Consider the following 27,040-nt stretch of genomic DNA (forward strand, 5'->3'; position numbering starts at 1 on the left):
ACACACACATTCTTTTGTAGAGCTTGAAAGAAGGCAACTGAAGCTTTATCTTACTCTCAACAATTTGCTGTGAGGAAACACCAGGGACTGGATAAAACCAAATAAATAAAATGAACTAAGATTAAGCATAAGTACAAGGACATAATACAAATAACTAAAATTATACAATAAATAGGCTAAGACTAAAAAATAATTAGCTAATTGAGTTGAGAGTGAGAGTGTGGCACTATTAGGTTACAATAGTGAACTTTTCCCACTACATTGAAATGTTTTTATTTACTGAATTTGGGTTTTTTGTTAAATAAGGCCGTAATCATTACAATTTAAAGAAATAAAGACATGAAATATTTCAGACGGTGTGCAATGAATCTAATAGAATATCTAAAAGTGAAGTCTGCTTTTTGTGCGTGTGTGTGTAGCTCCGTTCAGCTGGGGCCCAGGTGATACAGGAGCACATCTCTGAAACTACAGCTGTCAAGAGTCTGGATATCTCTGACAACGGTATGGGATTCAAACCTCAACCTGCTCTCGATAAAACTATATAAAGCAGGTTATGTCACATGTTAATGTTACATCTCATTGTTTCATCCATATGAAAGTGAACGTAGTGTGATGTGGTATAATGAGACTGTTTCCTTTGGTGATGAAACAAACTCAACCAGGCAAGAAAGTGGTTTAATGAAATGTAGCCTCTTTAATTTACCTCAATAAACTTTTATGCTGCTCAGATACGGTCACAGACAGTTTACCTGAGGAAGTGAAATGGATCTGTGTAATATTTATTAAATGACTGTTAACCTCTGACCTCCTCTCTGTCCTTCCTGCCCCCGCTGGGCTGCAGGTTTTGAGAATGACATGGTGACTCTGGTGTTGTCAGTCAGTCGATGTCACTCTCTACGACGCCTCGCACTGGGGAGGAACTTTGCCATGAAGTCCAGGTCTGTCAATCACACTGTCTTCTCCTGACTGCATTTCATGTATCTACCCACACTCAGCTGGAGGAAGTAGTCCATCATTGTTGCTCTGTGAACTTGTGGGCAGTGACTAAAAAGGTGTTTTGTAGGGTCACAATGACCTTTGACCTTCGATCACAATAAATATCCTTGAGTTCAGGTGAAAGTTTGAATTTGAAGGAAATATTATGCGTTAGAGAATTATTGAGCTACACAAGAAGTTGCAGCCCGTCATGGTGCAGAGGAATAAAAATGATGAGAGTCTGACACCAGACGGAGCTCTGCATGGAACCAGGAGCATCGAGACCTTTCAATGTTTCATTTTTTACGATTTAACTTTGAAAAATCAAAGTGGTTTGATTTAAAGGAGCGTCCTCTGACTGTCCAGCTGGCGGCTCTGAGGTGGTCTCAGTGTCCTTCAGACAAAGTACTTCAGTCTGAAGTCCCACTTGTGTGATTTATTACATGAAAACTGCTCAAGGTGCAGTCACATCAGGACACAGTCAGGAGCCCAACTGGAACGTTTCTCAGTCAAACTTTGTAGATTTACCTGAGTGTTTAGAACCCTGATCTATTCTTGTTTTTTTGCTGAAATGTATCTCTCTTTTTTCTGTCCTTTTTTTCCTTTTATCCATAATTTCATCCCATCTGTGTCATATTTCTTGATCTCTTTGATTGATCCGTCCTCTCTCTGTCTACCAGAGCTCTCACCGATGTTCTTCAACGTATAGCTCATCTGATTCAGGATGAAGAGTGTGTGAGTAGCAATTTATTTCATTTCAGTTCCTCTCAGGCAGATTAGCATCCTCATTTCAGTAAAGTATACAGTGCATGGCAGCACACGGGTGCAGTGGTTTGCAGTGTCACCTTTCTGAACAACATTTACAGGCTACATTGACATCCATCTACTCAGAGTCAGTGCTTTTCCCAGTGCTGGACAGTTTATTAGTTTATTATGTCGAAGACAATCCCAATTAATCAACTTTATCAATAACAGTAAAAACATGGCTAATATCCTGCTGCAGTCCCAGATGACAATAGGCACCCTAAAAAGCAAAACAAAAAACAACATATTACAGCACATTGATTAAAAAGAGAGCTTTAGGACAGCTAGGAGACAAGATAAGATATGATAGGAGAGAACAGTGAAACATCAGTACAATCATGCAGAGACAACACATAATCAAAACATACAGAAGCAGCACATAAAACATAATACAATCATATTCAGGAGTACAGACAGACATCACGTACTGTAGACAGGCAGCATCCATGATCATGACGCAAATAACACAGCCATATGTTAGTGTGTGCAGGTAGAATTGTCAGCAAGCCATGTTTTTAACTTGGCTGTGAAAGTGGAGTATGTGTATGTGTATCTTTGATATGGGTGGGAAGTGAGTTCCAATTATGTATTCTTCTAGTGATCTGACCAGTGTTATTGTGTTGGTTTATGAGTGAGTTCAGTGGAGGGGGGGCTAAACCATGCAGGAATTTAAAGACCAGACAGATGTTCCTATATTTTATGACATCTTCCCAACTCAGAAGCTTGTGTTTGTGTAGGATGGTACAGTGATGTGAGCTGCTCGCTTTCTGGTGCTTGTACAGGATTTCCAATGGCTTCAATGTTGAGCCATTGCTTTGTCCCCAGCTTGTGAGGCAGTATGTTAGATGCAACATGATCATGGCATTCACATATAATTTGGCAGCATTAAAAGTCATTGTGTTTCTTATATATTTAAAGGGACAACGAGGAGTTTTGGAAAAGCGAAGCGTTTTCACACTACATTCATGAGCCTCCGCGCACACCGTGAAATTCTGGAGAAACTCCTCGTTGTCCCTTTAAAGTTTGCTAAACTGAACCTAACTCTTTGACTTACTTTTTTTATGTGCTTTTTGAACATTAGATTTGAGTCAATAACAATTCCCAGAAGAGAAAACTGCACTGTCTTATGTGTGTAAGTCTGTGTGTGTTTGTGTGTTTATAGCCATTGCAGTCTTTATCAGTGTGTGACTCGAAGCTGAAGACTGGGATGTACATCCTGCTGAGCGCTCTGGGCAGCCATGCTGCTCTGACTGAGCTGGACATCAGTGGAAACAACATTGGGGACACTGGAGCCAAAATGCTGGCTAAAGCACTGATAAACAACACCAGACTGAGGTACACACACACACACACACACACACACACACAGGGGTCACATCTGTCACTTTGAGGCGTCATGCTCAACTGTTCACCACTAGATGTCACCATTTTATTATCTGGAACTAGCATTTGACTTTTGATTGGCTGCAGTAGAATGTGGTTTGGTATTGCCTGGTCGATACTACATCATCGCCAACTGTGTGCACCCAGTGTGTGTGTGTGTGTGTGTCATCTTGTACCAGGTATAGCTTCACTAGACTTGACCTTTCTCCCTCTCTCAAGGACTCTAACATGGGACAGAAACAATGTGACTGCCAGAGGGTTCCAGGACGTGGCTGATGCCTTGGAAAGGTCATAGACACACACACACACACACACACACACACACACACACACACACACACACACATACACACACACACACACACACACACACACACACACACACACACACACACACACACACACACACACACAGTTATCAGAGCTAACTGACTGAATTTGATAATAACATTTTTGCCAATATGCACCTTTTAAAAACTGCAGTGCTAATTATAGTCACCATTAAGCACTCAGTGAAGAGAAGTCCTCAGGTCCTAATAGATTTAATTTGTGCATTCAACATAAAAAGTTGTCTGCCAGGACTCTCGGGGTAGTGGACGCGTTTCGGCTTGTGGCCTTCATCAGGGCCATAGAGAAACACATTATACACATCATTTACTGTAAATAGACACAGCTGAGAACATGTTTTCATGTATTTGACCAATCCTCTGCATCCACATATATGTCTCAACCAATGGGGAGTTGGTGCTGGTTAGTGAGTTGGAAGCACCTGTGACACATACACCAGCACTGGTATGACAAGCACCTTATTTGGTCATGGACCAGAGAGCAGTGAGGTGATCACATGAGGTGGCCCACAACACCACACACACAAAACCCATCAAATATATATAAACACATTCATGTATTAAAAGGGATCAGCAGAGAAACAGCAAAGCATAAAATATTGAAAAAGGAAAAAACAAATTAAAAAGTAGTGTCACACTAATTATTGTGAAAAATACATTATACACGCATTAGATAATGCACAGAAAACCCACTATAGAAATTCACTAATTGAAAAATCCTCATTCATACCCTCTGGGGTGAGGACTCTGGTTGGCCATAGTGAACGTCTTAAAGCAGAAGTAAGCGGAATATTTATGTTAATATAAGTCTTAAATAGTTCTATCTTCCGACAGCAATCACTTATATAGAGTGTTTGGTCTGAAACACGGGTCTCTCAGTCACTCTGCTCTGCTGTAAGCCGAAGAGAAAACTTTCCTTGTATCCTACAACCTTTATCCAATGAGGAGAGAGAACGGCATAAAGGGGCGGTCCTCTCTGTGTGTGCAGCCAAGGGATGCGCATGAATGTGGTGACGTAGGGACGAGGGCGGGGACTGTAAACTCCATCTGCTGACAGGAAGTTAGCCAAAACCACCGGATCGCTTACTTCTGCTTTAATGTGAAGAACAATCTGAAGTTGATCATGACTGAGCCAGCCGCTCTGTGAGGCTGCAGCATGGATCTATAAGTACATCCATGGGCTGCAGCTGTACTGTAGACTGTCAGCATGCTAACATGACAGTTTATTACACAATCACTACCCGGAGTATGAGACTTTATCCTGAGGAGATATGAACAGAGATGGACAGTAGTAGAGTTTACATTTACTTGCATAGTTATGCATGTTTGGACTCAGATTAAAGTCAGTGAACCACTGCTCGATGGGGTTCATCGTGTTGGACCATGTGTCTGTGATATTTTAAGACAACCAACCCGGTCCACCCAACAGACCAGTGGACTTTTATTGCCGTCCTCAGAGTTTGCTGTTGTGACTAAAAGTCTGTAGGAAAGTGAACTTTGCTGCGTGGGTCGATGTGGATTTTGATGGTGAGCTTCTTTTCTGTGCAGGAACTTCACTCTACAGCAGATGTCTCTGCCCATGGCTGACATCACACAGAGTTACCGCAGCAACCCAGACAAGACAAAAGAAGCTCTGCACAAGGTCTGTGTTCACAACCTGGAGAAGATTTAAAACCCTCAATATATACTCAGTGTATTTGTCATCTCTCATGTCTTTCACATGCAATAAATGTCCACTTTAAATATAGCAGGGTTATGAAGATGCTTTTGTAATCTCACACTGGACTCTACAGTCAGTGTCTCTGTTTTTATTGTCAATGTGTCACTGTGTTCTGTTTTTGAAATGAGCTTTTTCTTCTTTCTGTGAACAGATTCAACAGTGCTTAGACAGAAACAACCAGAGACAGTCTGACAGAGTGGAACTTCAGCAAGTGTTTAGGACTCATCAATCTGAAAAGGTAAGAAATACCATAATGATAACAATAACAGCAACAACAACACAAATAGGCTAATAATCAGAAACAGTGAAAGTCATAATCAGTTAAGAAGGGGGACAACAAATTTGTATCAGTATAAATAAGTACATTTAGAGGGAGCAATATGTAGAAATACATAGATGTAGCATGTAGATGGAAAATAAAATTGGGCCTGGTAAATGACCTTGTGGTACACCGCAGGGAATGCAAGTTGTTGAATATGTATGATGACTTCTGGTGACTGTATAGGGTCTATCGGAAAAGGAATAAAACCAAATTGCAGGATGGCAAATGACAAATCAGCTTCTCAGGCATCCACATGTCCACAAGAATGGGACAGATGGACATATTGAATATGGATTGAAGATGGAATATTAATATTCTAATCTGGGAACCCTGCACACAAACATAGCATGAGCATAGCAAAGAGTGAAACATTAATTTCACGTTACTCATGCAATGATAAATATGTGATACATTCAATTGAATCTCGTCTTCAAAGATGAGTTCTTCTCTCTAGTTGTAGACCAGCGGCACCAGCTTCTGTACCTTCAGGCTCTGTATGTCTCTTGTTTGTCAGCTGGTCCAAGGAATGTGTCGGCAGCTGGAGAACAGCCTTCAGCGTTTAAGCCACTGCAGCAACCCGGACGTCCAAACCGACATCCTGACAGCACAGGACGTGTTGGACAATGCCAGAGAGTCCTTCAAGGTACAGACTGCTCCACCGGCTTCACCATGATATAAATAACTACACCCCCAACCCACACTCTGTTGAACTGAGGGACTGAGTTGCAGTCAGCTATTAGAAAAGTACATGAAAGTCAATTTGGTATTGATGTGTAATATATAAAATCAGTGGTCACTTTATTTAATAACCATGTAAAACCTAATGCCAAACCCATAAATCCTGCTCAAGCTAATGCTGTCAGAGAGGCTCCTTTCAAGGTGTGATGTGTAAGATTGTGTTACTTGCTCCACATCCATAGGGGGCAGAATTTCATCTCTTCACTCCCACTGAGTTAATCATATTGTTGTTTCCTAATAAGAAAATACAACAATATGATTAGAAACTTCTGAATGTCCCGCTCTCTCCATATCCCACATCCTTACTCTGTCTTTTTATTATTTCAATCTATGAATTTTTTGTACCTTATTTCTATTGTCTCTACTTGTTACTGATCACTTTGTTCTTTATCTCTTCATTTTTTCTCATTTTTTCTCATTTTGCTCATATAACGTTGATTATGTATGCACTTTATCTCCTTTTTTTTCTCTCTATGTTTATTTGTTAGCCATAGAAATTTGTTTTGTTGTAATTTGTGACAGGGGTGGAACTTGTGTACAAGCCAATCGGCTTGGTTCCCTCCTTGCACCATTGAATATGAATGTGTGCTAAATAAATAAACCTAAACCTAAACCTAAACTTCCTATTTCTGCTTTAAACCACAAAGGCCAGGAAGGCAACAGCCTGTTTACTTATTAATATCAGTATTTAATTACCGTAATGTTTTTATTAGTTATCATTAAGTGTTACTGAGAGCTTTTACAAACTCAAGAGAGGAGAATATTACAACACATTTCTATATATTGCAGCCACTAATGCTAATTAGAGGTTAGAGTCTCTGCCCGAGCCCAGACCTGGTCCAAGCTGCAGGCCGAGGTCAGATAAAGCTGGAATGAGCTGTTGTGTGATCATTTGAAAGGTCACATGTATTAACAGCGTAATTGCAGATTACACATTTTGACTAACTGTCTTATATTGTAGGAAATGAAGTGTCGAGGAGTGTAACTGTAACTGAAGCCTCTCTTGTTTTGTTGCGTGTGCAGCTCCTTCCCTCTCTGTATGAGGCGGGCAGGAAGTGCGCCTCTGATGGAGTCTCAGTGAACTGCATCCTCACAGACGCTGCTACGGCACTCACCAACGAGTTCACTCGGAGTATTCAGGTAGGCTACACATTGAAACGCTGAACTCAGCCACTGTCCTCATCACAGAGGAGCATACTGATAAATGTTTACGTGCCAGTTCAGCTTTTTTTTTTAGGAATTGCAGTTTGTTGAATGACGAGGCACATTTAAGACTCTGGCTGGAGTTCCTGTGTTTTCTGTTTTCTGTTTTCCAAGCCCACTAATCAGCTAGTGGACATTGTTCATCACTAGTTATGAATCAATGTATGAATCATGATGTACTAAAGCTTTTTTAATTATGCAATAATCAGTGCATCTTTACTTCGCCATTAGGAGAAATTCACATCTAGCTACACATTAAAGGGATAGTTCACCCAAAATTCAAATTTCACTCATTATCTACTCACCCTCATGTCAACTAAGAGCTGTGAGAATTTTCAGAGTCCTCCGTTCCTTCTCTGAGTTACGGGGGGGTCCGCACAGCAGTATTTGTCCATATAATGGTTGTGAATGGATACCAACTTTCTTCGTCCAAAAAGACACACCAAAAAACATCCAAATACCTCCATAGTGCTCGTCTGTAATGTCCCTCTTGTATTGAAGCCCTGACATGAGAAATTGTTCCGAAAAAAATGAAATAAGTCTATATTTTAAGCTTGTTTGTAGCGGAAGCTCCCAGTGTCTCAGTTCACTGCTCTTCCTGTGTCAGTGCAAATCTCGCGTGATTGCACTGACCGGCGGAACAATTTCTCATGTTGGGGCTTCAATACAAGAGGGACATTACAGACGAGCAGTATGGAGGTATTTGGATGTTTTTTGGTGTGTCTTTTTGGATGAAGAAAGTTGGTATCCATTCACAACCATTATATGGACAAATACTGCTGCACGGACCCCCCCGTAACTCAGAGAAGGCACGGAGGACTCACAGCTCTTAGTCGACATCAGGGTGAGTAGATAATGAGTGAAATTTGAATTTTGGGTGAACTATCCCTTTAATAATAACAATCCTGCATCTTACACTACATGTATCTCTTAACAACAGTCCTGACTCAATCTCCAAAAAACAGGCTGGGTATAAGTTAATGGAAGCTGGGTAGAGCCCAGTTCAGGGGTCTTAGCAGTGGACTCTGTCCTCTGGGTCTCAGTCTTGACTCAGACGTTGGGTTTTGTGTCACCCTGTGTGTTACAGGAGATGGCTCAAGGCCTGATGAGGAGCGCAGAGGCAGTGTGTCCGCGGCTGGTCCAGCGATCAAGTGTGTGCGAGTGTGTGTCAGAGTGTGTGTCCAAAAGAAGCAGACAGACACACACGTTCCTGAGAAGCAGTCTGGTGGAGAACACGGGGCAGATCATCAACGACAGACTGCGGTAATGACACTTACATAAGACAGCGTCATTTCTGCCTTTTTAATGAACCTCGTTTATTCTGTACAGTCACCTTAGAGACTGTGTGAAGTAACAGATCACTGTGAAGAAGAAAGAAACTGCTTTTGTGAAAATATTTCTGTGGTAGAGGCAAGAATTATGAAATAGTCATCAGCACTTCACGTAGGTCGATTCCCTTTCCAGCAACATCATTTTTCTGTACCGCAAAAATGTGGAAATAAATGAATTAATGCATAAATAAATAAATAAATAAATACTGTATGTAAAAACAGAAAGAACATTTTTCATGACCAAAATGATTTTTCTGTGTATTTAGGCATTTATTTATAATTTAGGCAATTATTTATTTCTGTAGGCCTATTTATTCATTTATTTATGAAATTACAGTGTGTATTCATATTTTGGTGATTTTGGCAATTCGCTAGCTTTTCATATAGTGCCATTATCTTGTCAAAATGTTATGTCCAATACATTGATTTTTGATCAAGGGGCTTGAAAAATTGAATAACACTCCTGTCAGCATAGAGACATAAAGATGCAGTAACTTAGAGCCGGTCTGAGCTGATTCACTATAGTTACATAAAGCTTAATACGTCATGGATGTGACAGACACATAGACATGTTTCTAAAATACTGGAGAATCAAACTATTTGGATATTGATAATGAATATGATTTTATTACTGTTAATAACTGATTTATGATCACTTGTGTCTTTTATGATTTCCACTTTTTATCCATCCAGTGAACTAAGACAAACACTGAGTGTCTCTTTGGCTGAAAGCATCATAGAACAAGTTCTTCAGGATCTGACAATGGCACAGGACAAACTGGTGAGTGAGTGAGTGAGTGAGTGAGTGAGTGAGTGAGTGAGTGAGTGAGTGAGTGAGTGAGTGAGTGAGTGAGTGAGTGAGTGAGTGAGTGAGTGAGTGAGTGAGTGAGTGAGTGAGTGAGTGAGTGAGTGAGTGAGTGAGTGAATTTTTTTTATTCTCGTGTCATGCCACCACTGTGGCCCACCCCATATGAAATCACAAGACACATTTAATGACAAATACAACAAAAAGACTAGACAGTCCTTCCTGTTGGTGTTACATAAATAAACAATTTCAGATCACTTTCAGTACTCAACTATATATCGCTCTTCGTCTCATTGCACCAAGCCTTTTCAAGAAATAAAGAAAATGCAAATATATTCAACTGAAAAAGATGTTTTAGCTTCTCAGCATCGTCTAACCACACAAATTTGTTATTTGAATCTACTTTACTAAACAATTTTTGTCTTATAGAGTCATAGAAAGGACAGTAGAACACAAAATGAATTCCATTCTCCACCTCTTGGATGTCACATAAGTTACAAATTCTATGGTCTTCTGCTGTGCCAACATATCTGCCTGCCTCGATATGAAGACCAAGAATACCAGCTCTCAATTGAGCACAGGGATCTTTTCTTTTTAGAAAAATTATACAAAACATAGTTTTCTGGGCCAAATACCTGTTTTATTTCACAGTAAGTACACAGTTTTGGTTTACCCCAAGTATCTAATGCCCATCTATCTTTACTTTGTTGAAAAATAATTTCTTTTGATAAGTTAATCTCCACTTTCTCTTTGTTATAATAATGGTCTTCATATCCAGCTCTCAGCAAGATGTCATATATTTCCCTATCCCATGCCCCATTGGTCAGAGTGTCCCACTCAAAGATTTTTCTTGCAATCCTGTTACGATTTAATCCTAGTATCCTATAAATGCACCATATGTACACTCCACCGTACCTCACTGGGTTCCCAGCCCATATCTCCCATCACAGCTAGGGTCGGTGTGAATTTATGTACGCCAAGAAAATACCGCATGGCTCAATTTTGCACCGCATCGTGTGTGTGTGTGTGTGTGTGTGTGTGTGTGTGTGTGTGTGTGTGTGTGTGTGTGTGTGTGTGTGTGTGTGTGTGTGTGTGTGTGTGTGTGTGTGTGTGTGTGTGTGTGTGTGTGTGTGTGTGTGTTTATGGAAGAAGATGAACTATAGCAAAGCTAACCCAGGGAAGATATAGTTAATCATAACTCCTCAGAGAATAGTTGACAGACATCACTGACAGTATGACACAATAAAAAACAAAAAAATCACACACTGGCCAAGAATGTTACTAATTTTAATGCAAAACGTTCAGGTTATCCATAAAACAAAGAATACAATACTCTACTGTTTAAAACATCAGTTGTGGTAATCATTTCTTTTGGTCAGGGTGATAAGCTTCCTCAGGCTCAGACAGGAGGTTTATCTGTGACGATGTTGTTGCTGTGTGAACACTGAGCAGCATATGCCTTTGGCTTTTGAACATGCATAACACAAAGGTCAAGTGGTGGTGGCTGCCTTGGTTTCATGGCTTCACAGCAGTCTGGATGAAAGAAAAATGTTGTGAGGCTGCTCAAAGGAGATTCACATCCAGTGGTGGAGCAATGATAATGTAAAAAAAAAAAGAATATACTGTCCCTGCTTGTGTAACTAGTTTAATTATATGGTGCACTGCACTACTCCTTATAAGAACAACTGTGCTATGCTATGCTATGCTATGCTATGCTATGCTAGGCTATGCTAGGCTATGCTTATTCCAGTCATTGTTACTCTGTCAATGGTAAGATAGAGGTGTTTTCCAGTGAGCTGCTTTGTGATGCTTGTTAGCTTGATGCTAACTCTGCCTGATGTTTCCCTGTGGCTTGTAAACATCATTAGCTGGCTTACTGACTGCTTTAGTCACAGTTACTGTGTTGGTGACCCAGTATCCAGGCTGAAGCAGAGAGAGACAAAAGGGTCTCTAGTTGCCACACAGTGACCAGTTAACAGCTGGGAACTGGTTCCATCAGGTTTCAGACCCAGGTATGAGAAGGTGAAGGATATCTGGGTCTCTTCTCTTCTTCTATGTAACCAAAGAGCTCTAACATCCATGTAGAGATTGTTGTGGCCCTTCAACATAATGTTTTTAAGTGGGTTTGGCAATTTATGAACATATCGGTTCAGACTTGTTTGTTTTCCACACACAAAAATCTGATTTTTGCAGCACAGCTAACGTAGTCCTGCATAGTTTTTATGGTTCTCTTTAGCTGATCTCGGACAAATATAGAAGAAAGTTCACAGTTCAATGAAGTGCTTTTGTTGCCTAAACCACGGACAGGAATGTGGATGTGAAGCCCACTCTCTGGTAACACCCACCACCACCATCCACCCCAAGCACCTCTTGAGAACTTTGCAGCCCTTATAAAATGTACTGCTTTAGTTATTCAAAAAATATGCTGCCTAAATGTAAGCCAGATGGTAGTGTGTTTTCTTACACACAATCAGATTCATTTATAAATGAATATTAGTTTTGTCTGTGGGTGTCCACCCCAGAGATGAGTTCAGGATGTGTTTAGCCTAGCTTAGTGCAAAGCTTGCAAATGTTCTACTAACTCAATCAAAATCCTGTTGTTTAATTAATCCACCAATTTTTGTCAGTGTGTAAGACAGTACACATAGCTCATTGAATGTTGTCTGTTGTACAGTATACAAAACACAAATGGTTATTATTATGCAAATTAAACAAAATTGTCACTGATTTATTATATACTTAGAAAATATGAAATGCACATATTGTGTGTGAAAATAGGTCAAGTATGTTGTACTGACTGGAGATGTCTTTGTGTTTTGTGTAGGACTGCGTTATAAAAGAAAATCCCTGCAATGCTCTGAACATCCCAGAGCTCCGTGTGGCTGAGGGTGACTTCCCAACTGATGATGTAAGGAACATGCCATCTTTCTCCCTATGCATTCAGTTATTCATGCTTTCATCTATGTATTTCTTACTTCTACTCACCAGTACAGTCCAGCATTTTGGAGAAACAGTTTCCACTGCAAGAGCCTGAGGCCGGCCCCTTCAATTAAGAGTAAGACACTGTTACTATTACCACCTCAATGTGTCTCTGACATGTGTGATTGCTCTATTTGCAAAGTACATTCAGTTCAAGTTTGTGGTCAAAACTCAAAAGAATGGGGAATATAAATCCGTGTTAATATGACAAATATGTTCATCTTGTGCAGCTTTACAACAAACACAGTGCAACATTAATTTAGAGTCATGTTTGGTGTGTCACCTTTTACCTCTGCTTTGGTCTCCACCAGCTCCTCAAATAATATATGTCTCTTCATCAGGCTATGTACATATGCCTATGTTGTAAACATATGTTGATATTATATACACAAGGGTACAAAATGCATTTAACCCACAACATAATAGAATAATAGTGGTGTAATTACCACAATATAAGACGTGTAAATATATTACATTAGTCATTTAGAAATGATAAACTGTTTAACAACAGTGTGTTCCCAACAAATAATTGTAATTTAATTCATTAATGTCATTGAATTACATTATGAACATGTTTATTTCTCGGCTGCTGTGACATCGGCATGATTATTAGCACTGTGTTTCTGTGTATTTGTGTTTGCTAGATGAATGTCATAACATGTATTGCCTTATTTATTTTTTTATTTTCATAAAATGGAGGGGACCATGAAACTGAAATACTACTCATAATAATATCAGTGTAACCATGGGTTATGTGTGTATGAGTGAGTGTGTGACAGGCTGATGACTGTGTTCCTCCATGTAATGCACAGCAACTGCAGCATTCATCTGCTGCTCTGCCTCTCTCCTCTCCGTTTCCTCTCTGCATGGCTATGCTTAACTGATTATTTCTCTCTCCTCTGCTCCGCTCTGCCATCCTTTGTTCCCCCCTTTTTATTGCTCAGTCTCTCCTTCCCCCAAGTCTGACTTTCCTCACACCCCCCTTCCCTTCCTCTCCGTTGTAACACTTTTCTTGTCTGTTCACTCCCCCATGCTTTTCCTTTTCTGCCTGCCCTAGATACACATACATATGGTGCATTCCTGCAAAAAGCATGCTTGCTGCATGGGCTGGATTCCCCATCTTTCCCTCCCTCCTTCTCTCCCTCCCTCCCTCCTTCCCTCCCTCCATCCTCCGCTCTTTCATTACCTCTCTTTGTGCCTCTCTCCTCATCATTCATTCTGCCTCTCTCTCTCAGGTCTCCTGGATGTAGACTGGGAGCAGGAAGGAGGAGGAGAGGGAAGATGTGGCCTCCCCCGGTTGCCATCAGCAACCCCTCTGTCAGTCATGGCCTCAAGCCCCTCCCCTTCCCCTACCACTTCCCCGTCCCCCTCCCCCCCGGGACAGAGGGGTAGGAGGTGGAGGGAGGGGGAGGTGGCAGTGGTGGATGCTGCAGCAGCGCTATCAAGACCGAGAAGAGCATCGTTCATTCCTCCTCCCAGTCTCCCCCTCCTTTACTCCGTCTCTGCTCCGGTGTCAGAGGAAGAGGCTGCTGGCCACAGAGGCTTACCCAGACCAGAGGCTCCCTTCCCCGGCCGCGGCCCCAGCCAAGGCGCCCTCCCCGGCTCTGGATCCCCCGCTTCTCCCATGGAGCCTCTACCCAGCCAGGGACAGACTCTAAGGCACTACACCGCCTCTCGACCACGGCCACGACGCACACATACACAGCCCCCCTCCTCCAGGCCTCAGGTAGGAACACACATTTACCCATAGATATTTACCGATGACCATACACACATATACACATACACATATACATGCACATAAACATACACATACACAAGTATGTCAGTGGGCATGCAGAAATTATAGTGCATTTGTATTAGCACAAACACATGCACACACGTATACAGCCGTGACTAAATTACACATCATTTGCATTTATATACACACACACACACACACACACACACACACAACATATGCATGCGCATATAAAATGTGTTCAGTGAAATATAGCCATAGACAGGTAGACAGCAGGATGCAGGGACGGTAAGATGAAAGATAGCAGGAAAGGAGAGATGGACGAAGCACAGAGGGAAGGGTAGATGAAGTGGTAAGCTAATTGCATGACTACAGAGGGATCCCCGAGGAGAAAAGGATGGAAAACCAGAAAATGAAAACAACAAGATGGGGGAAAAAAGGGAAATACAGGAGGACAGGGGAGGAATGAAAGGAATGGAGGGCATATTGCTTATATGACAAGCATCCTTATGTTGATGCAACAAATCTATCTATCTATCTATCTATCTATCTATCTATCTATCTATCTATCTATCTATCTATCTATCTATCTATCTATCTATCTATCTATCTATCTATCTATCTATCTATCTATCTATCTATCTATCTATCTATCTATCTATCTATCTATCTATCTATCCATCTGTCTATCTATCTGTCCAGCTACTGTATTTAGCTATCCAGCTATCTATCTTTTCTTCATTGCTGTCATTCTTATCATTCTGTGATGCTCTAGTAATAATGGTAGCCATCTTTTTCTTTGCATTCTCTTGCTCCATGTAGACGTGCTCAGTGTGTATGTGTGAGTGGGTGAGTGGGTGTGTGTGTGTGTGGGAGAGAGAGAAACAGAGAGAGAGAGAGAGAGAGAGAGAGAGAGAGAGAAGGCACATGCATTTTGGGAGTGGTGTTCCCTGGGTTGTTCCCAGTGCTGATTTCTCTCTCTCTCTCTCTCTCTCTCTCTCTCTCTCTCTCTCTCTCTCTCTCTCTCTCTCTCTCTCTCTCTCTCTCTCTCTCTCTCTCTCTCTCCTGGGAATGCTTTCACTAACTCAATTATTCATGTTTTCACATTAATGGGGGGTATGTGCTGTCACCGTGTTAATGGAAAAAACGTGGAATTCTCTTCATCTACGTTGACCTTGTGTGTGTAAATTGTGTCTTGTGTGTGATTTCTCTTTTAGAAAGAGACATATTTGCTGTTTTGTAGGTGTCACTGTCACTGTGAGCTGCTGTTACTGTTAGAGACTAACAACACTGCACTGGGTGACGTGAACTCTCTGATTCAGATCGGTGGTGAAATGTTGCTCTTCAGTGGTCAGACTTCATTGATGCGTTTAACAATTTATTGGCCAACAACAACAAATGCTGTGAGAAATAGCAGCCATTACCAACACTGGTAGTAACCAGCAGACTACATAAAGATGGTCAGTAAATGAGGTGAAGATTTTTTACCTGTAGCAGACTAACGCCGGTAAATAGTTTATTCAATTAGGATGTGTAGTTAATGGCTTCAGTGGAAAGTAAGAGTTAAAGGGATAGTTCACTCAAAATTTAAATTTCACTCATTATCTACTCACCCTCATGTGGACTAAGGGCTGGGAGAAGTTTCAGAGTCCTCCGTGGCTTCTCTGAGTTACAGGGGGTCTCAGCGTAGCAGTGCATGTCTATATAACGGTTGCAAATGGATACCACTTTTCTTCGTAACAAAAAGACACACCAAAAAACATCCAAATACCTCCATGCTGCTCGTATGTAATGTCCGTCTTGTATTGAAGCCCCGAAATGCGAAATTGTTCTGAAAAAAATGAAATAAGTCTATATTTCAAGCTTGTTTGTAGCGGAAGATCCCCTTCCTGGTCCGTCCAAATCTTGCGAGATTTGCGCCGGCGTCAGTGCGATTACTGATTACTTTCGGAACAATTTCGCATTTCGGGGCTTCAATACGAGACGGACATTACATACGAGCAGCATGGAGGTATTAGGATGTTTTTTGGTGTGTCTTTTTGTTACGAAGACAGTTGGTATCCATTTGCAACCGTTATATGGACATGCACTGCTACGCCGAGACCCCTGTAACTCAGAGAAGCCACGGAGGACTCTGAAACTTCTCCCAGCTCTTAGTCGACATGAGGGTGAGTAGATAATGAGTGAAATTTCAATTTTTGGTGAACTATTCTTTTAATGTTTGCGAGTCGACCTGCTGGTTTGAATTTTTGCTTCATTTATTCTAACTGGGAGTTAACATTACCATGTTACTGTGCTAGCTTTAGTTAGCATTAGGATGCTAGCTTGTAGGTTTGAGTTCCTTGATTTCCTCCAATAAGAGGCCGAGCTCGGTGTTCTACATTGAATTACAGGCAGTTCTTGTCAACATCCACATCGACGTTGCATCCGTTTGACAGCTGTGATATAAAGTTCACCGCTGGATCTGTCTGAAAAATGTATGATATGACACTATGAATTACACGTTACCATAATGAAACAGTCATATTTGACGTTAAATTTATTTAAGGAGGCTGTTTCTGTAAAACGATTATTTTTCCTGCAGAAATTCTGGTCATTCATTTACAGTTTAAAGAGTTTCATTATCAAAGAAATACAGTCATAGGCCAAAATACAATTTAAAAAAATTTGTAGGCTACTGTTTCACCTGGCTGGGTTGATGGTGATAGTTTCTGCTCCGTGTGCAAGATCCTGGATGTACAGCGAACAAACTGTCACTGGATACTGTCCATGGCTGCCATCATTTTACAAATCAAATAACTTCACTAAACCACTGACGAGGACACATTAGATTTCCATTACTCTTTACCCATTCAACATTCAAAACGTAACCAGAGAGATGAGAAAAAAAGGCAGAAGTCATTTTAAAGACAATGACAAACAACCTTCCTTAAAGATGTTGAGGTGTGAGTTTTATCTGTAGTGCTGCAGATAAACCATGCTCCTTATCTGCAGCAGTAAGTGACATGTCACATATAACTTAGCTTGCTCTGAGCTCTAAGCTATTGCCTCTGGGAACTAAGACCTCTCCTGCAGAAAACAGTGTTTTTCATCATATTATTCACCAGATGAAACATCCTCTTCCCTGATGAAAAAGCAGCAGCACACGTTACATTTACTCAGCAAATGACACCAGAAGAAAATGGCTACAAAGCTGTTTATGCTCGGTTTGTGTTTTTAGACGTACTGCATGCATTAAACAATCATGTATTTTAAATGATAAAAACTAAAGCCAGCATGATGAACTGCTGTTAGTAAAAAAAAAAAAAAGATTTTCTGTGGATTTCTTTCTTTAGCAGAACCTCTTGAGCTGCTAAAAGCCCCACTTTTACAGAGGTTCTCTATAGCATCATGCTCAGATGGGTCTACATAAAACATTTATGGTTCCATGAAGAACACAGTTTCACAATGACACAATTTTCAAGATGTTTTTTTGTTCCATGTAGCCAGGCTTAAAGACCACCCAAATCTGTTATTGACAGCATTATTCCTGCTTGCAGTTTAGATCTGTAGAAATGTCATATTCCACTGGGTTTCCTCTCATGGTCATAGGTAAACTCTATTTAAATACAAGAGCTGTCTCCAGTATCGCTGTGGTGGACTAGAGATCAATCACTGGTGTCTCCGTATATTCTACCCACGAACACTTGGAAGGACTCAGTTACAATTCCTTATCGCATAAGAGTGACACTAGTTCAACCAAGCAGCAGTCACTACTGTCAATTCAATGACAATAAGAATGATTTATTTGGTATTTTAACAACGGGGAACAGGCAGGCGAACAGGATCCAGAACGAGGAAACAGGGCGGGTGAGGTAACAGATGGCTAGAACACAAGGAGGCATAGGAGGATCTGGCAAATGCATCAGGAAACCTTCCACTGTGCTGTCAAGTAAAGGACCATAAACAAATGAGCAGCAGCCATGAGGGATGTCCTTGATCACAGGGCAGGCAGGTGATGCACAGAGGTGGGGAACAGTGAGGGCATCTCATGGAGAGGAGGAGTACAACACAAGAAAGTCCTGTCTTTTATTCTGAAGTAGCTAGAGTCCCCTGTCATTACTGTGGCTTAAAGGGATAGTTCACCCAAAATTCAAATTTCACTCATTATCTACTCACCCTCATGTCGACTAAGAGCTGTGAGAATTTTCAGAGTCCTCCGTGCCTTCTCTGAGTTACGGGGGGGTCCGCGCAGCAGTATTTGTCCATATAATGGTTGTCAATGGATACCAACTTTCTTCGTCCAAAAAGACACACCAAAAAACATCCAAACACCTCCATACTGCTCGTGTGTAATGTCCCTCTGGTATCGAAGCCCCGACATGAGAAATGTAGCTTCCGCTACAAACAAGCTTAAAACATAGACTTATTTAATTTTTTTCGGAACAATTTCTCATGTCGAGGCTTCAATACAAGACGGACATTACAGACGAGCAGTATGGAGGTATTTGGATGTTTTTTGGTGTGTCTTTTTGGACGAAGAAAGTTGGTATCCATTCACAACCATTATATGGACAAATACTGCTACGCGGACCCCCCCGTAACTCAGAGAAGCCACAGTTAACTCTGAAAGTTATCACAGCTCTTAGTCGACATGAGGGTGAGTAGATAATGAGTGAAATTTGAATTTTGGGTGAACTATCCCTTTAAGGATCCCCTGCTCGTGGTCGCCTGTTCGATAGCGGGCTAACTGTCAAGCTCAGTGTGACTGTTTCTAGACACAGAATCCAAAACAACACTTCAATCAAGTGGTTTTTTTTTGTTTTTCATGTGTTAGTGAGAGAGAGGATTTATGAGTAAACTGTAGTGATATCAGGAAGCTAAACTGTGTCTGCCTGTGTGTGCGCATAATGACAGAGGAGGAAGATAATGCAGCTTGTTTGAAAGTCGATCTCCTCTGCAGCGTTGATGGAACACTGTCTTGGTGTCCAAAAGTCACACCAACAAAAAAAAAACATAGGCACAGGACAGGGAAGGTCTGAGGAAAGTGCTACTGGAGATGATCCCGAAAAATAAGAAGCAAAAGTCAGTATGTTGCAATTTATTTCCATAAGAAAATAGTTGTAATGAAGTCCTCTTACATAATTTCCTGCATCAGCAGCTTCTCCAGCCCCATCTGCTGCCTGGTAAAGCTTCATCTCCACCTGGTCTAGTCTGTCCAATCAGGCCCGTGCAGCCATGGGAAGCATCAGCATTTGCTCCCCTGCTTGCTGGGTAAGCAGAGAGCAGCACGGCGCAGAGCAGTAGATCTAGAGCCAATGTATCTGCATCAACATTTGTTGTGGTAAAAACTGTGAAAACATTTGACAGGATGTCAAATGTTTGATGGACACAGATTAAAGTGAACGTAGCGGCTTGTGACTTCCAGAGCTGCTCTAATGTGCAGAGGCGGCTTTTATTTACTGACCTACTACATCAACATCGTCAATATCATTGTGGCATTGTACAGACAGCACCAATTCCCCATGGTAACAAGTGTACGTTACTCGGTGCCAAGATGGCATGTAGCACACGGAGACAGGTGGTTGTAAAGGAGGTGGCAGAAAAGGAGAGACAGGCACATTATTTTCATTGGACAATTAAAAGAGATGGAGGAGGAGAGGGAGAAATGCTGCATTTACAAACAGGGAAGTATCCCATTGAGATGACTTTTGAGCATTTGGTTTTGTTGTATTTTAGTCATAGTTATTTTTAACAAAACAAGGATCTTTGTTTGTTTTTCATCTGTGAGATTTCTGTCCTTTGCATTTTTTATTTGCTGTTGTCACCATTCTGAGGCCACAGCCGCCCACACAGAACGTAATATATGACGTACCCTACTTTATGACACTGTATCAGTGTAATGTTGTCATATGTCACCTATGACATATTTACATCCTCTATATGAATGTGTAGGTCTCTAAAATATTGAAGCACTCATTGTAAAATGTGTATATTAAAATTATCAATATGATAAATCTTTACATAGTATAAGTTGCTGCTAAAATATGTTGATGATATAAATATTTATTTACATAGCTCATTAATTTTAAACGTGATTTTGCTTTTTTTTCATATGAACAGAAGCAGTAAATGATCATGTTTGAGAAGCAGAGACCAATACAATATTTGACATTTTCCATGGAAAAGTCACCACACACTGTGCACACTACAGCTTCAGTAAGCTAATATGAGCAAGTTTCTGCAGACTGGGCTTGACCCAGTTAGAATAATGCTTACACATGACAGCTATCCTGTACTGGAGCTGCTTTTTGCTTCATCCACAACAGCCTGAGCCTGAGGTCCACTCCAAATTTTAACAGAACACCTTTAATCCATGTCCGCCATTGATGAAAACTGCTTGAATGGGGTAAAAATCTAATGTAATAGTGTGTAATAAAATACAATTATTATGTATGTTATATTCCAGTTATTTATTTTTTATTTGTTTAGTTTATATGTGTAATTTCTTATCATCTGAATAGTAATCCAGCACTAATATTAATCTTACAAATTGTTCCCACTCTGACATAATGGGGACTTGCTGTTTGTTGCCATAAGTTGTATTGTGTAAAACACACACACACAGTCTCCCTGATGTCTCAGTAGAAATGAGATAAAACTGAGAAGAGCAGCATCACATTCCCAATTCTGGCCTCCATTCGCTGTTAAGATCCAGGCTGTTCTGCACCTTAAAACCACTTCACCGTCTGTGAAAGACACTAAAAACAATGAAAAATGTGAAACTATCTCAGTGATGTAGAATAATATCAATATTATAAGTATAATAAGTACATTCATGAACCGCTTTTGTCTTCGGTGTTGTGAGAGAGTGGAGACAGAGGATCTCCTGAACCTCTCAGTCCTGCAGTGCAGTGAGATGAGATGTTGCTGCTGCTTCTCTGACCTGCCAGACTGTGGGGAAATGTTGTTGCTGTTGTCTAAGAAGTCCTGAATTTTACATCTCACTCAACTTAGCGAGTCTAGACTCCTGTCAATCACAGTCCCGGGGTTTTTAACCAGCTTGTTCAGGTCAGACATGATGCTGCTCCAGCAGACTGCAGCATGGAACAGTGCATTGGCCACTAGTGACTGATAAAACATGCAGCATTACACTGCAGACAACATGGAGCCCTAGTGCTGCTCAGACACAGTTACCCAGCCTGACCTACTCCGGTCGTCTTGTCGGGTAATCCACAATCCAGGACGTGAAGCAGGGATCCACCCCCAACCCTTTGAGCTTGTCTTAAAGGGATACTTCAACATTTTGGCAAATTGGCTCATTGCCATAATCCCTATCATAGCAGTAGGTTCGTTACCTTTAATTGTTGGTGCACGCAGAGCCGTGAGCTGCGAACGTTACCCGACAGAGTTGTTTGCCGAAAAACTGCCCTCAATGGGAACGCGCATCAGCGGTTTTGCATAAATTTACCTCTAAAACAACTCTGTCTGGTAACGTTCTGTTATTATCTCATAGTGTGGTGAATGTGCAGCTCACAACTTGTCCACCAGAGCGTTGTGGAGTTGTTGGATTGTGTTTTTGATGAGTTTGATGAGGGAAACCAAAAAATCCCATTAGCCTCCATAGCGTAGCTCTGAGCAGCTCGCGGCTCTGCTCCGCCGTTCTAAAAACAGCTTACACCGACAATTAAAGGTAACGAACCTACTCCTAAAACTATGTGGATTATGCCAATGGGCCAATTTGCCAAGATGTTGAACTATCCCTTTAAAGATTGGGCGTTGGATGGCAACGACCTGGCTCATCCCAGCAGGAATGGGCCTGTTGGAGGATATAAAGGACAACATCATCCACTCCAACATGTTCCTTGTAGGCAAAATGCAGTGTAGAGGGTCTAGTGCAGGCATGGACACAAAGTTTGACCAATCAACTGTCTGAAGTCTGGTGTGCTGCTGCTTGGTTGGAAATAAAACCTGCACTCTTTGTGGACCATCTTCTAGTCTAGTGCACGATCAACCTGTTGCTGCGGAAGAAGATTCTCCAGAAAACCTGTACTGGATCAGGTTGAAATCTGAGGCCTCATCCACATCACCTAACGTTTTCTGGCTGTTCTTCTCTTTATAGCTGGTGATGGTCCTCATTTCCTTTCACACCTCTCTGGTGTTTTTGTGCTGCAGTTTCCTCTCTACTTGTCTTTTGCTCTCTGTCTCCATCCCTGGAGACCTCCTGTTTCTGGTTGAGGAGCGTCTTGATGTTACTGCTGATCTGGGGTTTGATGTTAAGAAAGCAAAGCAGAGTACAGTGTGTGCTGGTAATACAGTGTCCACACAGAAGTTACTGTAATCTGTGGTGCAATCAACCAACCTGTCAAGGTCGTAGAGTTATCATTTTCCTGTGACTTCAGCAGGATATTCCTATCTATGTCCTCAAAACTGTCCTTTAGAGACTCACTGGTCTCTCTGTCTGGGATCCAGTTTCTGAATGAGCTGATGGTTGCAGCCTGCCTCAGGACACAGGATTTATAGGAAGGCCGAAGAAAACCAGATAATGATCTGATCTGCCGAGTGATGATAGAGCTGAAGCAGTCTAAGCCTCCTTGACATTTATACAGATCAAGTGTCTTTTTTTTCCTTTGTGGCAGAGTCGACATAATGAGTAAATCAAGAAGTAAGAGGGTTAAAATGGCCTTGCAGTGGATCAGGGTGTTGTAGCTGTACTCTTGCAACAGTCATTAATAACACATAACAACAGACTCCAGTTGTGATCAAATAGAAACAACAAGCGATGATGTGAAGGGACTCCCTTGAAACATGATTGACAGTAAGGTGCCAACAGTTCTATATTCTCACAAAAGAGCTGTGATGTAAACAGGGTTGCTTTTTATATCATTCTGTTGTTACTATGCCACCTGCCTCTAAATATATAATATTTTGCATTATGTTACCACAAAAAAATCAAGATTACAGTCAATATTTCATTCTGTATTACAAGATTTTGCCATGATATTCAGTAACAATTAAAATTTGGAGCTTACCATGGTTCTGTAGGCAACTAAACGCCGCCTTAAGCCTGTCAAGGGCTGGCTCCTCAGATGTTGCAAAAACAAGGTCATCTCGGTAGCAGGGGAGACTGGTGTAGTTCTGGACACCAAAGATGGATGAAATCAGCGCCGTGAAATAGCCTGGACTGGTGCAGAGGCCCCGTGGCAGTCTGTTATACTCACAGAGGCCAACAAAGGTTGTGCACATGGTGAACATTTTCATTAAGTGGAACATTATATGAGCCAGAGGTCAGATCCATGGAGATAAAAAAAACAGCGAGGGCATCGTAGTGGTGAGGCGGAGGAAACGCATCCTTAAAGGGATAGTTCACCCTAAATTCAAATTGCACTGATTATCTACTCACCCTCATGTCCACTAAGGGCTGGGAGAAGTTTCAGAGTCCTCCGTGGCTTCTCTGAGTTACAGGGGGTCTCGGCGTAGCAGTGCATGTCCATATAACGGTTGCAAATGGATACCAACTGTCTTCGTAACAAAAAGACACACCAAAAAACATCCAAATACCTCCATGCTGCTCGTATGTAATGTCCGTCTTGTATTGAAGCCCCGAAATGTGAAATTGTTCCAAAAAAAATTAAATAAGTCTATATTTCAAGTTTGTTTGTAGCGGAAGCTCCTCTTCCCGGTTTTTCCAAATTGGACGGACCAGGAAGAGGACAGACCCAGTGAAATAAAGACCCTGGTCCAGGGTCCGTCCTCTTCCTGGTCCGTCCAATTTCGGGGCTTCAATACAAGACGTACATTACATACGAGCAGCATGGAGGTATTTGGATGTTTTTTGGTGTGTCTTTTTGTTACGAAGACAGTTGGTATCCATTTGCAACCGTTATATGGACATGCACTGCTACGCCGAGACCCCCTGTAACTCAGAGAAGCCACGGAGGACTCTGAAACTTCTCCCAGCTCTTAGTCGACATGAGGGTGAGTAGACAATGAGTGCAACTATGCAAGTGCAACTATCCCTTTAACGGTACATGTCTGTTTAGCTCCATAAAATGAGTGCACACTCGATTCTTCTTCCAGTCTAGCACCCGTCCACTGCAGGACTTCCCGGTAACACCCTTTTCCTCCATCTCATCGAGATCCACTCCTGTATTGGGGAGATGGAAGGACCACGACCACTCATCTTTGACTTCAAGTTATTTCCTGGAAAACAATCCATTGAACTTGTCTAACAGAGCTCTGACTCTCACTCTCCATTACGCACTCGCATCACAGGAGCTGAGATCCAACTCAGCATAGCACCACCATAAACCATCTGTTGGGTCTGTTGCCAGCACAAGTCAAGCTCTTCCAGGGTGATACAATGGGATCCATCAACCAAGTCTGAGTTACACTCATCCAAAGAGTGCAAGACTTTGATGTTCTTTCCGACGTTCCCAGTAAACATTGTCAGTTTTTATTCCAGTGAAGAAGCGTATTGTATTGTCTGCCATTGGCGCCGCCGGTGAAAGCATCAAATTGGCCCCTGCATCACAAGTACAGGAATTATCATCTGAATGCCATACACAGTCATTTTCAAGTCATAACAGCACTTGGATTTCACTCCCAACACCTCCACAGCCCATGACAATTGCATTCGTGCCTCTGCTGCTAGAAATGTCTAATGCATTGCACTCAGTGAGGATACATCTGTCTCTACATTTAGAGTGCAGGCCATGGAGCTGCAATCTAAAAGTCCGCACAACTGTCTACCTGCTGTCTCTACTGTTGTATAAAAAAGGACATGTGGTCATTAACACTGTGTTTCTGCACTATGACTACTTCTATCACACACGACACAGGTCTAATGTTAGTCTAGGGTACTGGGATTGACAGTTAAAGGGATAGTTCACCCAGAATTGAAATTTCACTCATTATCTACTCACCCTCATGTCGACTAAGGGCTGGGAGAAGTTTCAGAGTTATCCGTGGCTTCGCTGAGTTACAGCAGTGCATGTCCATAAAACGGTTGCAAATGGATACCAACTGTCTTCGTAACAAAAAGACACACCAAAAAACATCCAAAAATACCTCCATGCTGCTCGTATGTAATGTGCGTTTTGTATTGAAGCCCCGAAATGCAAAATTGTCCCTAAAAAAAATTTAATAAGTCTATATTTCAAGCTTGTTTTGTAGCGAAAGCTTCTCGAAACTCCTCTTCCTGGTTCGTCAAATTTGGACGAACTGGAAAGAGGACAGACCCTGGTTCGTCCAAATTTGACGAACCGGGAAGAGAAGCTTCCGCTCCAAACAAGCTTGAAATATAGATAAATTATATAAATTTTTTTCGGGACAATTTCGCATTTCGGGGCTTCAATACAAGACGGACATTACATATGAGCAGCATGGAGGTATTTTGATGTTTTTTGGTGTGTCTTTTTGTTACGAAGACAGTTGGTATCCATTTGCAACCGTTATATGGACATGCACTGCTACGCCGAGACCCCCTGTAACTCAGAGAAGCCACGGAGGACTCTGAAACTTCTCCCAGCCCTTAGTCCACATGAGGGTGAGTAGATAATGAGTGCAATTTGAATTTTGGGTGAACTATCCCTTTAAAGGAGGGTTTGTATCTGTTGCACTGAACCTGCTGATCATGGAAGAGTCTGTCAGATGAGACAGCGCTGTAGCATCTGGGTGGCTGCAAAGATGGACAGGTTGTGACATGAGACTCAACAGATTCAGGCTTGGTTTTGAGTCTTTGCATTCATGGGATGCACTGGCTCTAACATGCAATGCAGTGAGATTGTGTTTTCTTCTTTTTGCAGTTAGTTATGAAGGATGTGGCAAGGTGCTGACCAGAAACAAAATTAACTGCATTGATACTTTAAGGCCACTGAGCAACCCCATTATGTAAATGACTTTCTAATACAAAGAAGGCCAGTGTTAGTTAATTTGAAAGTTGTTATGAACAAGAAAGTTGTTTAATTAAAAGTTGTTGAGGAGCCTTACACACAAAGTGCTTTACACCACAAAGTATTAAGGTGTTGATCCTCTGTACCTAATGTGTGTTACACTGTGTGTTTCTGTTACAGGAGCCAGTATCAAAAGTAGAGAATGAGGCCGCTGAGGGGATGGGCCGAGTGGATGAAGGAGTAGAGGAGTTCTTCACCAAGAAAATCCTCCCTGACTATGCACTGTGAGTTGAATAATACATGCACATGCTTGCTCTCATTCATATTCACACCTCAGGAAGCAGGACACTGGAAATTAAATCTCTAATACGTACAGCTCTTGTAATTACTTTAATATTGATATCAGTTTAATTTCATATATATTGACTCAAAGCCGTAACTGAGTGACATTGCTGCTCTCTTCCTCTGCTCACCTGTGTCGAACAGTAATTGACAGAGGTGTGAAACGAACCTTTCTTGGAAAGATATTCTCTTTATTTCACTGGGACGCTCCGCTAAACTGTGTTCCTTTGTTCAGTGAGAAATGGGCTCTACAGCCTCAGAATATTCAATTTCAATATTTAGAATTTAATATTTCAGATGTAATTACTGGTCTACTCTCACACCGAACTGATTTGATCCACAGTCACAAAGGGCCTTAAAGGGATAGTTCAACATTTTGGCAAATTGGCCCATTTCCATAATGGCTATACTTTTAGGAGTAGGTTCGTTACCTTCAATTGTCGGTGCAAGCTGTTTTTAGAACGGCGGAGCAAAGCT

The 27,040-nt window shown here is 41.5% G+C and overlaps 1 protein-coding gene across 1 annotated transcript in view; it reads left to right on the plus strand.

Moving 5' to 3' along the window:
* Positions 1–27,040, plus strand: part of carmil2 (capping protein regulator and myosin 1 linker 2) — a gene marked incomplete at both ends in the record, with an annotated part of 63,695 nt that overhangs the window by 19,147 nt on the left and 17,508 nt on the right. Inside the window, 15 exons of the mRNA XM_083973462.1 lie at positions 420–501; positions 842–938; positions 1,656–1,710; positions 2,942–3,114; positions 3,382–3,450; positions 5,058–5,151; positions 5,381–5,467; positions 6,066–6,194; positions 7,313–7,429; positions 8,580–8,755; positions 9,517–9,604; positions 12,453–12,536; positions 12,617–12,683; positions 13,843–14,333; positions 26,402–26,505. Coding sequence (XP_083829588.1) covers positions 420–501; positions 842–938; positions 1,656–1,710; positions 2,942–3,114; positions 3,382–3,450; positions 5,058–5,151; positions 5,381–5,467; positions 6,066–6,194; positions 7,313–7,429; positions 8,580–8,755; positions 9,517–9,604; positions 12,453–12,536; positions 12,617–12,683; positions 13,843–14,333; positions 26,402–26,505 — 1,913 coding nt within the window. The remainder of the gene's footprint in view (positions 1–419; positions 502–841; positions 939–1,655; positions 1,711–2,941; positions 3,115–3,381; positions 3,451–5,057; positions 5,152–5,380; positions 5,468–6,065; positions 6,195–7,312; positions 7,430–8,579; positions 8,756–9,516; positions 9,605–12,452; positions 12,537–12,616; positions 12,684–13,842; positions 14,334–26,401; positions 26,506–27,040) is intronic.

The sequence above is a fragment of the Trachurus trachurus genome, assembly GCF_905171665.1.
Source record: "Trachurus trachurus genome assembly, chromosome: 6".
Taxonomy (NCBI): Eukaryota; Metazoa; Chordata; class Actinopteri; order Carangiformes; family Carangidae; genus Trachurus; species Trachurus trachurus.